The sequence below is a fragment of the Polypterus senegalus genome, chromosome 1 (genome assembly GCF_016835505.1).
Source record: "Polypterus senegalus isolate Bchr_013 chromosome 1, ASM1683550v1, whole genome shotgun sequence".
NCBI classification, from domain to species: Eukaryota; Metazoa; Chordata; class Cladistia; order Polypteriformes; family Polypteridae; genus Polypterus; species Polypterus senegalus.
The window spans coordinates 269,743,900-269,756,155 of record NC_053154.1 but is presented as its reverse complement, the minus strand read 5'-3'; the positions used below and the strand labels follow the sequence as shown (position 1 = coordinate 269,756,155).

The window sequence follows — 12,256 nt, the reverse complement described above, 5'->3', positions numbered from 1 at the left end:
TCCTGCTTGTATCAATCTTATGTTAACACCATAACTAAGCAGTCCATATTTAAGATGTGAAGGCAGTTTTTGCTTTCTCAAGTCCAAGATTACTGACCATATTCATTCCATTATGGACTTAGTCATTTCTTTTATCTAATGGATTCCCACAGGATAATGCACCATATCACAAAGCATAACTTTCAAGCTGGTTCCACATACATTACTATGCCTTTATTTTACTGTACATGTGGCCAGAAAATTTTTAGAAACTATGTGATTTGTTATGCTATTGTGTCATCATGGACCAAAATCTCTAAATGAATGTTTTTAGCACTCTGCTGAATGTACACCTCAACAAATGCACGCTGTTCAGAAAGTAAAAGGGAGGGTCCTACTTAGTATACCTATTAAAGTGGCCAGTAAGTGTGTGCTGTTTAACAAATGAAAGGTCTGTCTGGGAAATGTGCACATAATATCACTATAAATCGGTAGAGTGATGATGTAATCTCTACTAGATCAAAATAGTTGTTAATCTTTGCTCGTTTTTTATCATTAGTAACTGGAAATTAAAGTAAAATATTTAAAGTCAGTAAAAGTATACTGTAATGAGCTTCCTGAGAGAATATGAAAGCAATAAATGATACACAAAAATATTACAATAAAACAATCAAAAATCAAAATCACAGCTACCAGATTTGAAAACATAAAAATTTAATTTGTAAAACGTACTGATACCTTATAGTGCCATACGTGGACCACTCATACTGAGGTAGATGTAATTCATTTCTTATATTCAAGAAAAAGAATGATCACTTAGAAGTCACCAGATTAACTGCAAGAAAGTGCTTTGTAAAAGAGTTCTGTTAATTATGAAACATGAAAAAATATTTTTAAGTCACCTGAATTCTGGCTTTAACTTCCAGACTCCTAGGTTGTTAGCATTCCTCTGAAATGTACACAAGTTTCTTAAAAGTTCTCTAAAAACTACTGTCTGGGCAGCAGAGAGTTTTGCACTGAACTCCTGTAAAAGCTCTTCTGTTGAAGCTTGCCCTTCAGTTGCAGACTGGAAAGCAATAAAGTTTCTCAAATCTACCAACAATTCATCATGTTCTGTAGGCGTAAGGGGTACCGGTGAAGCATATTGTGCATTGGACTCCTCCTCACTGTCCTCATTTTCTATCACCTGGGACAGGGTTAAGTGGTTCCTAGCTCGCATTTTCTCTAGTAATGAAGCTGAAGACAGAGCATTGACAACAGAATCTTTCTCAATTCCTTCTCCACTAAAGTGACCCAATGTTTTTTCCTTTAGATCCAATTTTGCAATTAATGGTGCATCCTAAAATCATAAAAAGAAACTAGATTACTTTTAATGTACATGAATGTGGATCTTAAAACATTCAAGTGTCATCAAACGCAAAGTAAAAGTGAAGTAAAAATACAGGTGAAAGCCTGCAAGAAAACAAGACTTCAGTAAATTAAGATATAATGAATTACCTTACAAATATCCAAAAAGGGAAAAAAAATGTGTGTTTTGCTCATACTAGTAGTTGAAAAGACTGTATTAAGTAGCCTAATCTTGCCAGTAATTCTGAACATTATTCTGTATATGTTTTACTTTAAATGCAGCCTAAGTTGCGTTGAAAGCTTGTATATTGGGATCTTTTTAGTTAGTCAATAAAAGGTGTAATTTTGCTTGACTTCTCATTACAACCATAATGCTAACATAGTGCAACACCCTAGTACTTCAAATGCAGTTTATAAGTTGAACTAAATGTGAACTTTACTGGAAGTTAAAACAGTTGCTAGGAATTTCTCTTAATGTTACATCCATGCACATAACAAGGTAAATGTAGTAAAACAATACAAAATACACAGCACCATCACAATATTATACAAGGCAGTAGTAAAAATATGTTGTAAATAAGCAAACACGATAAAATAAAACATTAAAATAAATGCACCAAATAATATATTAAAGAGGTCTTTATAAAATACACAATTTAAATGGAGAAGAGAAATGTTTAAATCAGGAAAAGACAGATTTATCAGAGTCTTAACTATAATGACTGCAGTAGGAAAGAAACTGTGTCTAATAGTTCTTGCTTTTAGTGACTGGTAATGTTTCTTTGTCTGTAATAACTGAAAAAGATGGTTACCCAGGTGAGTATAACGTTTGTTTATTCTTCCAGCATGTTTTCTGACCTGTGATGTATAAAAGTTTTAGGTGTACAATCTTTACTGCTGTCTGAGTAACACACTACCATTTATGTTTCTCAGCTTCATTACCATACCAATAACCACTATATTAAATTGAAAAAGCACTGACTGGGACAGGCTGAATTTGACAGAGAAAAAACATTTGCTGCTCAGCTTTTTTGATAAGAGAAGTTATGGATTCATCCCAGTTCAGACTGTGAGTACTAATTGTGCTAAGAAATTTAAATAATTCCATTCTGTTTACAGTGATGCCTTTTATAATTACGGGAGTAGGAGGTGATGTGTAACTACTGAAACATTATAAATCAAAAAATGAACCAAAGCAGATGGGAGGAGTGTACTGACATGCTTTAGGTACAGTAGGTGAATAAGAGTGACATGCAGGGGTTTTAAGTGAGCAAACAGTAGGCATGTTTAACCTACTTAGCATTAAATTTTTTTCTCGAAAAAACACATAAAAAGCAATGCCTTTTTTGGCTTGAAAAATTACATATTTATTAAATCTGATCTTTGTACTGTAAAATTTGCAAAACACTAAAAGTACAAAGTCAGAAGTGTAGAAAATATAATGATGGAAATAATAATAATGAATAATAATAAACCATGCTAATACCATATATACTGCCAAAATGTGTTGTTTGTATGGTATATCTTGAAGCATGGTGAAATACACAATCCAACATCACTGTCGGGACAATAGTAGCATGATTCCATGTGCATTTACTTTCCAGACTGATCAGCTTTTGAACAGTACACTTTCAGATTCACCAGAATCACTTTCGGTTTCACTGTCTGAAGACAGATTTGCTTCGTCACCACTGCTCGTATCACTTGTCAAGAGCGTACAACAACTGAGCTGCTGAAAATTGTTTCTTATAAGATGCCATGTCTGTACCGTTGCTTCTGTAATACTCAGGCCTGTCATTTACATAAGACACGCCAATATCATTTCCTGAGCAACACTCAGCACCAACGCTAATGAACTTTTACAGCTCATGTAATCCTCAGGTCTAACGCATACGCAAGCCACGTCTATACAATTGTCCGAGTGATGCTTGGGACTAACGCTTTTAGCACTGTTTTTTGTCTAAGGGATGCTCAAGTCTAACGATAAGCAGATTGTTTTAAAATTGTGCAAGTACACAATGGACTAAGGTATCTTTTACTTTAATATCACTTTATTTCCACATGATGACTCCCACCTCCCCAAGAGGACCTTGCACTCAGGTTTAAGGGCACTGAGTAATATATGCCCATCTTCACTGTTTGACGTCTTTTCCCTTCCAAGTCAGGGATACAGATATGTCCAGATTCATACTCAGAAATTTGATATGGAAAACTTCTGGTATGATTGTATTAACATGCAGAAATGAAATCAACAAATACATTTCTGGCTTAAGTACTGTAGATGAGGTGTCTAATTCCTGCAAGATGTAGTGGAGAGCCAATTGCTGCATCCTCAACTGACCTGTGGCACAGTAGGCAAACTGTTGTTGGTCAAGGAGAGAATCTGTAACAGATCTGAGATGCTGAATAATCAGACATTCAAATACCTTCAGTATAACAGAGGTCAGTGTCACTGGTCTATAATCAATTAGACTGGAATTATTTTATTTCTTAGACATTGAAATGATTGTGGATTCTTTGAAACTGACAGGGAATTTGTATTGCAAGTGAAAGACCGAGCAAAAAAATTCTACTATTATTGGTGAAATGTTTGTGAAATGTTGTCTGGACTAGAGTACCTCAAGAATATAGGCATAATGACAAAATACTTCGAATTACTTCAGTTAACAGTTATTTTATTCATACCTTGCATTTTTGTGTTGCTGGCTTGGTCTCCGAAGGCTTCACTGCAAACAATGGATTTTTCTTCTGACCAAACCGTTTTCTAAAAATAAATCATTGCAGCATAAATTAACATGGAACTTATTTTACACACCTTCATTAATATAAAAGAAAATGTGCATTTATTTAAGCAATGATTATTTGAATTGCCAGATTAACATAAAAACAGTGATGCAGGCAACAAGCAAAAAACAAATTATCCTATTGGCCTTACTTTAAATGAGTGGTCACACCGGGCGAGGACCGATGATTTCCAGTAAACGGTCTATTCCTGAAGGCCATTCTTCGACAGTTTTGTCTGGATATTTTTAAAGCATTTAAAGCATCTTTGGCAACTCTGTTGGCTTCTGCTTCAACTAAAACATAGTCAGGATTTGATGCCTCCATTATTGAATCATGCTTCATAACACTGTGGATACCTTATTGATTACAAAAAGTAAGAGGGGAAAAAATATGTTGGGTTATAATTTACAAAAATCTACAATGTAAAAATTCAACACTGTACTTTCATATCATTAGCAGATTAAGTGTTTGTTGTTTTCACGAAGCATACTGTTAAAATTCATAACATTTAATGAAGAGAAACTACAATTTTTAGACTTTAATTAGTACAATTAATTAGGAAAATTAGAACATACTAAAATCTATCTTGCAAAATGCTTAATAAAAAGAATGTATTGAGCTGAACATTTGTTGAGAGCATGCGAGACGTTAAAGAGTTATTCCACCTGATTTTTTAAAGAGTTTCTCCAATACATAATCATCACTTTTCTTCTGATCTTCATCATCACTATTATTTCGTTTGTGGTACTTCTTCTTCTTTACCAAGTGAGGGATGCGGTGACCTTCAAACTTTGCATCTTCGGAATGCTTTTGTTTCTTTTTATGTTTGTGCTTGTGTGAATCATATGACTGCAGGTTTTTTTCTTTAAAGGCACAATGTTTTTGTTTGTCTTTATGTTTCTGGGGGCTTGTTTGTTCTACATTAATTAGCAGCTCTGTGGTACTCTGTACAGCATTATTTGTTTCACATTTCAAATGGTTGCTCATCTTCAACGGCGTGGCTGTATTTACAGAAGTGTCATTAACTTCATCTTTCTGGATGTTGTCAGCATAAAGTTCTTGTTTTCCAGTTGATTGTTGGTTAATGTTATGTAAAGGACCACTGCTTTTGTTGGTGATCATATCTTGCTTGAGGTTGTTATGAACTGTGGCTGACACTTCTCCTTTTTTGCTTTTGTGATGTTTCCTTGGTATTTGAACGTCTGAGCCAGTTCCTGTGAAAGTAACAAATGAAAGCATTGTGAGTATATATACTCACACACAAAGAAAAATCATTAAAAAAACAAACCAAATATTAAGAAAGCTGCCCTCTTTGCATAATTTGGGTATTGCAGGTTGGAGAATAATTCTTGTTGTTTAATACACCCCATTCTTTTCAAACAAAATGTACAAAAGCAGTGTACTTAAAATATATTTGGAAGACCAACATATTCAACATGCACTTGCTTGTTTGTTTTTCCCCTGTATAATCAAGTGCCTTGAATGGTAAAAAACATTAACATTAGTAGATATGCAAGGCCATTTCTGACTGTAGTTAAACAAACAAATACTTAAAATCCTGAACTTCCTCACTAATAATAATAACAATAATTCTTTACATTTACATAGTGCTTTCATAATGGGTAGGGAACCACTTCAACCACCACTTATGTGTAGCATTCACTGGATGATGCGATGGCAGCAATTTCTGCACCAGTATGCTCACCATGCATTGGCTATTAGGTGGTGAATAGGAGAGAGAGACATAGCCAATTGGAAAGAGAGGATAATCAGAGGGCCTAAATGACTAGACCATGGAGGGCAAATTAGCCATTGGGATACATCCTACTTTTATGAAGAATGCCCAGGGATCTTTTATGATCATAGAAAGTCAGGACCTCTAAAGGATGGCGCCACTTTTACAGCACAGTGTCTTCATCTGACCACAGAGTAAACACCCCCTGTAGGCCTCACCAACACCTCTTCTAGCAGCAACTTAGGCTATTTTTAGACGGTCTCCCGTCAAAATACTGGCTGGGCCCAAAACATGCTCCAGTAATGTGATTTTTTTTGGGACCTTGCAACTTTGGGTGTTCTCCTAGGGTCTTTTTAAGTTCTTCGCCAGCTGATTTTGTGATTCTCCCACATCCCAAAGATGTGTATGTTATGGTAACTGTCAAACCTAAATTGGCCCCATCTAAGTGAGTGGAGCTAAGTGCATGACTGGGCCCTGCAATGGACAGGTAAATCATTCAGAGTTGGTCCTGGGTTGTGCGTGATGATAGTTATAAGTAATACTCAATAATTAAAGTATCAAAGGGAGGTGCACAATTTTACTGAAATACACAAGCATTCTATTTCCTCTTGAAAATAAAAACTTGGGCAATCTGATTTCTAAGTTATCAATTAAAAATCATAAAAATAATGTTTAAAAATATGCACCATACTACCGTTTGCAGAAGTCTTTAAATATCCTTTCATGTATAGTTTAATGAAAATGTGGTAAATTTTTACTTCATGTGACACGATTTGTAAAATATACATAATTTTGCGGGATATCAATAACTGATGAGACTTACTGAATAATAAAATTAGCACTTCTGACTACAGAGCTGTAACCAAAAAGACAAATACTAATTACTTTTTATTTTATATTGAATCATGTACATGTACACAAAAATAAACCTTTTACAGAGTACATTTTGCAAATACTGTATTATTTAATACTACAGTCTAGGATGAATACTATGGTACCAAGCCAATATCAAAATTCCAAAAACGCAGCAGAGACACACAGTCAGTAGGAAGATCAAAACAACATTGCTTCACTGCTGAATATGAATATACAAATACTACATTTGTATCATTCATTTGGAATTTGAAGGCAAACTAAATGTTCAAGAGTGTAACCCCCGAAAATATGATGAACGTAGTTAAAGATGTATCATATATTTGAGTAGTTAAGATTTATAGACTGCAGGCACCACCAATCCTGTAGTCTATGTTCTATTTCTAGACTCGAACACAAACACAAGTATTAACAAAATCTGATCACTCATGTAAGATACTTTGATACAGGTGGTTTTCATGTAAAACTGACAATTCTGATTTCACACAAGAACCCAGCCATTGTATTTTGATATTTATGATAGTTGTGTTACTTCTTGATGGATATACCAGTATTTAAAGCTGCTTTTACTATTAGTATTAATATATTATATATTCTATTACAGAAAAAGGCAAAGCAATGTTCACTTCAGCAATAGAGTTACTTTTAATATTTTTCCTGTGCAAATGAATTAGTAAAATTTCATTGGTATTGATATTGAATACAAAAATTCTGGTATTGTGATATCCCTACACCAGTCCAGATTGTCTCACAGTAACTGACTGCATGCTGTAACATACGTAAGTGTTTGATAATTAGAAAGCTTATACACCAATAATGTAAGTCTGACTCTAAAAATGTGCTGAGTAATAAAACTAAAATCCACAGACTTACTGGTAAACCGTTAAAGGCCGTGTGGATTTTATAAGCAGCATAAACACAAATTTACAATTGAATTGAGCTCATAGCTTCATGCTTTGGATACTTTAGATTAGTAGTTCTCGAAATTTAGCAACAAGAACCACTGGGACTGAAGGTTGTACCAATCACTTTTAAGTCAGTCTGTCTTTCTTATTTTAAATTGATTTTACTGTTTAACTAGCAAGCCTTTTTCTACCCTGAAATCTGAATTGAGAAAGGCACAGCAAGATGAAATCTGTATTAAATTTAGAAGTACATTTCAACATCGACTAGTGCATTATACTATTTAAATGCCAAACAAAATCACTCAATTTGCACCTTTCAGGAAATTCAAAATGCACCTGCAATAATTATTGCTAAAACTAGAAAGTATGACATAACAACAACAACAACAACAACAACCACCTCTATTCTCAAACCTTTCAATGGCTTTAGGGTAACTTCTGGGCTAATTTCAAAGTTATAGCATATAGTCTAAAATGACTTGGGTCCTATTTATTTAACAGAGCTTATCTTTGTTTATACATTATAATCATAAGAAGGTGGTGTTGCAAAGATTTCAGGGATAGATATAACTATACTGGGAAGTTAAGCAATTAGCTATTGAGACTGAAAGGTATGGAGTGGTCTGCCAGCTGGTGTAAAGCAAGCTCAAGCAGTCTGAATACTTATTGAGTGGAGCTGCTAATAATGATGTTCATATTGAAACAAAGTGTATTATGCATTTGTTCAAATATTGTCCATGAATGGTGATAAATAAACATAAAAACTGAGTGGCAATCTGGAAAAGTTGACTGAATAAAGTGCATTATAAATGGCGTTCAACAAATGCTTGAATCTGAAATTTCCTAAGTGGCCCTGAAATCTGCAATGAAGACTGGTGCAGCTGTCAGATAAGACAAAATCAAACCTTTGTCCTCAAACCTTTTTCAGATAATTCTGCAGGCAAAAATGTCAATGTCCCTTTCAATAACCTGAAAATTAGCTATAGGCAGATGAAGACACTGCCCTTAAGCAAATATGAAAATCTGAAAAGAAATAGTTAAATGTTGACAATGATAAAACTATACACTGGCCACCATGGGCTACCAGACTAGGACAATAATGTAAAATTGTGGTCTAAATTGAATTATGTATTGTGTTGATATGATTTATTGCTTTGTATAATGTTGCTGTGAGGCTGCTTATTATAACCTAAACTTTATCCTGCTACTGATGCACAGCACACCATGTCAAACCTTTAACAACAATATTCCATGGCAGCAAAGTTTTTTCCCCCCAATACTTCCCCAGTGTGGTGTATTTTAAAAGTAAACATATTTAATAAATGATCCTCCAGATATTTAACACTAGTATAATGCTACTTTTGCTTAATGCCCTGACTTTAAGAGCATATTACCTGTTGTTATTATATACAGCACATTATATCAGTAATCATTTCATAGGAATCATTTGATGCATACAGTTTTTCATGACACATACCTGGAGAATCTTAACAATAATTATAAAATACTACATAAGAAATGCTAGTAATTAAACCCAATAAGCAAAAATCCAAAACGGAAATGAAAAACAAAAAAAATATCAGATTGCAAATTCATTATTTTACCTGCAAAGATGGCACTGGTTTCAGTACCCTGGGGGCCATCAGGGCTGCTTAATGTGAAAAGTTCATAAACATCATTTGATTTGAAAAAACGCCGTTGTTTAGGGTCCTTAAGCACTCGATTTGTGAGAAACTGTTTGAAAATTTGCCTGGGAAAGAAAAAAAAAAGAATTAGGGAGAGTTAGATACACTGCTTGTAACCAGTTTTTGACCATAGTAAAGCAATTAGCATAATGGTCAGAAATCAAACACCAATACTTCTTGAATTACTGCAATCTCACCCAACAGAACTGTAAAGCAGCGGGAAAAGATGCATTGCTTTATATGCCCAATTTGAATGAGCCTATTAACCTGTAAACAACCTACCAATCAAGTAACTTTGGGAATTCATGACATGAATAATCACACAGCGCATCAGGTGAAGATTGCGTTTAAATGTCCTGAATAACCATTTGTCAATGGCACATAATGACTATACAGTGTGCTTAAAGTGGGAACTCCTGCAGAAAATAAAGATATAATATAAAAAAATAATGGCTTAGAAAGTCCTGAATGAAGAATCTGTTGGAGCACTTAGTGGAGTAATGCAATCCCTGTATTTATCATGGGACTACTACAGTTGAAGATTTTACCATTGAGTGTTAAAAAATATGATAATGAGTTAAACATGTAGATCATCAAAACAAAAACTAACATTCTACTGATTTATTAGTTTCTGGAAGCTGAACTATATGCTGGAAAAGTGGTATTATAAATTCTAAAATCTGAAATTGTGAAAAAAAAGTATTTTATTCATACTAGGCTTTAAACAGTTAACTTCATTTCTCAGAACATTTTATTAAAATAAAGACTACAATAATACCTGTTTAAATTAACAGAAATTTAAGGCGAAATTGCAACAAAATTAAATATGGAAGTGAAAATGTAACACCAGCTATTTTTTTTTTCAGTTTTCTATTTTTTTTTTTTGTATAATTAATAGATTTAATCTATTTTAAAATGTTTTCAAAATTAAAATAAAACAATACCTTACATCAGCATTTACAACTAACAGAAAAGAGCTAATTCTTAACTTCTAAAGTAATATGTGATCTCAATAGCACACTTCTTTTTTCTGCAGGTATTTGCAGTTCTGCTCTAACCTGTGGTAGATCTTTTCTTCAATTGTTCCTGCTGTTAGTAGCCGGTAAACAGTCACTTGTTTTGTCTGGCCTATTCTCCAAGCCCTTTCACGAGCCTACAAAATTTACAATAAAACTTAAATTAAGAAACAGTATTGCAAATTTTATATGAACATTTGAAGCACAGTACATTCCATGAAACCATATAAAAAATTATGTTGACAGTAGACAAATTTTCTTCATTCACCTTATTTTAATCCATGTGTCATAGCAAACATAGCAAAAATGAATGCATTCACCCTTTTATGACATTACACATATTTATAATGGAAAAATAATGGCAAAAAGCTAGAGAGAATGTTAAAACAAAACAACTGTATTTGGTATGCATAAACTATACAAAAGCCACATTTTTAAACGACGAAGGATTAAAAATATAAATTAAGGAGTTTATTGTGAAAATCTGAATATTTTAGCTTAAGTATCCAAGTAAAATGTGTATTTATAGCAAAAGAATACTATGTGGAGTTTGCAACTTCAACCTGCATGAATATGGATTTTTTTTTTTTTTTTACATCTCATATGCTTGTACTCTTTCCAATATACAGCAAAGAAGAAATGTCTATACAATCATTTAAATAAGTGGAGGAGGTAATGAAGATCATACTTGTTGCTTAACCCAATTTGGACCACCTCATACAGTACTGTTGACAAGACTTAGGCACGTGAAAAAAATGCTGTGAAGCAGGAATGTTTTCAAAAATGTCACAAATAGCTTTAAATGAATACACTTCGTAGAGTGTAGTAAACAGAAAAAACAGCAAAGAAAGCAATTATTTGGTGTGACAACCTTTTGTATTAAAAAGAGCAGCAATTCTGTTAGGTCCCACTTGCCTTGAGTTTTGAAGTTACTCACATGGTAAGTTGTCCTTTGGGGAACTTGCTCTAGGTCCCACTTTAGACTTTGGCAGTCTTACTTGCCTCTGTCTATGCAATTCCAGAATGGCTACATGATGTTGAGATAAGGACATGGGGGTCATAACATCTGTTGCAAGGCTCCCTGTGCTTCTTACTTTTTTCCTTTATGATTTTGGCCATGTGTTGGAGTTAATGTGATGCTGCGGAATGAAGCTGGGACCAATCACATGTCTCCCTAATGATACTGCATTATGGATAGGAATTTGCCTGTACTTCTTAGCAGTGAGAGGGCAATCAGTTTTGATCAAATCAACAACTCCATTTTTGGAAACGTGTCTCCAGACCTGCAGAGAACCTCTAATGTGCTTCAAATATCGTGTATTCCTTCACGACTGATCTAAAACCCTTTGGTGGACTAACCTCCTTCTGTTATAACCAAACATTTCGTATTTTGACTCATCAATCCAGAACAACTGCTGCAATTTTTCTCTACCATTGTCCTTGTGTTTTGATGTATAATTGAGTCATTTGGCTTTATTTGCAACTTAGAGGAATACCTTTTGGTAACAGCTCTCCCATGAAGACCACTTTTGATAAGACTTCTCTGGAGCAATGGCTTCTGCAAGTTCTGCACTAACAGTGGTGCTGGACAACTTTCCACTTTGAAGCGGATTCATTTTCCATGGCTGACCTCTACGTTTCTGATACTCAACTTTGCCAGGATGGCACATCTGGAAACACCATCAAATTTCTTCTTGGGAGATACCTTGATGATGCTGGATGACCACCTTATGTCTTATTGTTATGCTCAGTTTTATCATTGCATATATTTGCAGGTTAACACTAGAATTACCAAAGTCTACGATAAAACTCATAATCCGGGATTATGAGTTTTTTCGCAGGCTTTGGTAATTGTAGTGTTAAATCATTATTATGTGCCACAACTTCATTTTTTTTTTTTTAGTATGGCTGTCCCTTGCCCAGCTTCTATAC

General features: G+C 34.2%; 1 protein-coding gene across 3 annotated transcripts in view; it reads right to left on the bottom strand.

The window, feature by feature from the left end:
• Positions 1-669: 669 nt before the first annotated feature.
• ercc6 (excision repair cross-complementation group 6) overlaps positions 670-12,256 on the bottom strand; it is an 81,922-nt gene continuing 70,335 nt past the window's right edge. For all 3 annotated transcript variants that reach the window (XM_039773812.1, XM_039773822.1, XM_039773831.1), the window contains exons 16-21: positions 10,367-10,461; positions 9,228-9,373; positions 4,776-5,324; positions 4,262-4,466; positions 4,012-4,090; positions 670-1,318 (exon numbers count right to left, since the gene is read on the bottom strand). In XM_039773812.1, coding sequence (XP_039629746.1) covers positions 878-1,318; positions 4,012-4,090; positions 4,262-4,466; positions 4,776-5,324; positions 9,228-9,373; positions 10,367-10,461 — 1,515 coding nt within the window. In that variant the 3' untranslated portion in view covers positions 670-877. The remainder of the gene's footprint in view (positions 1,319-4,011; positions 4,091-4,261; positions 4,467-4,775; positions 5,325-9,227; positions 9,374-10,366; positions 10,462-12,256) is intronic.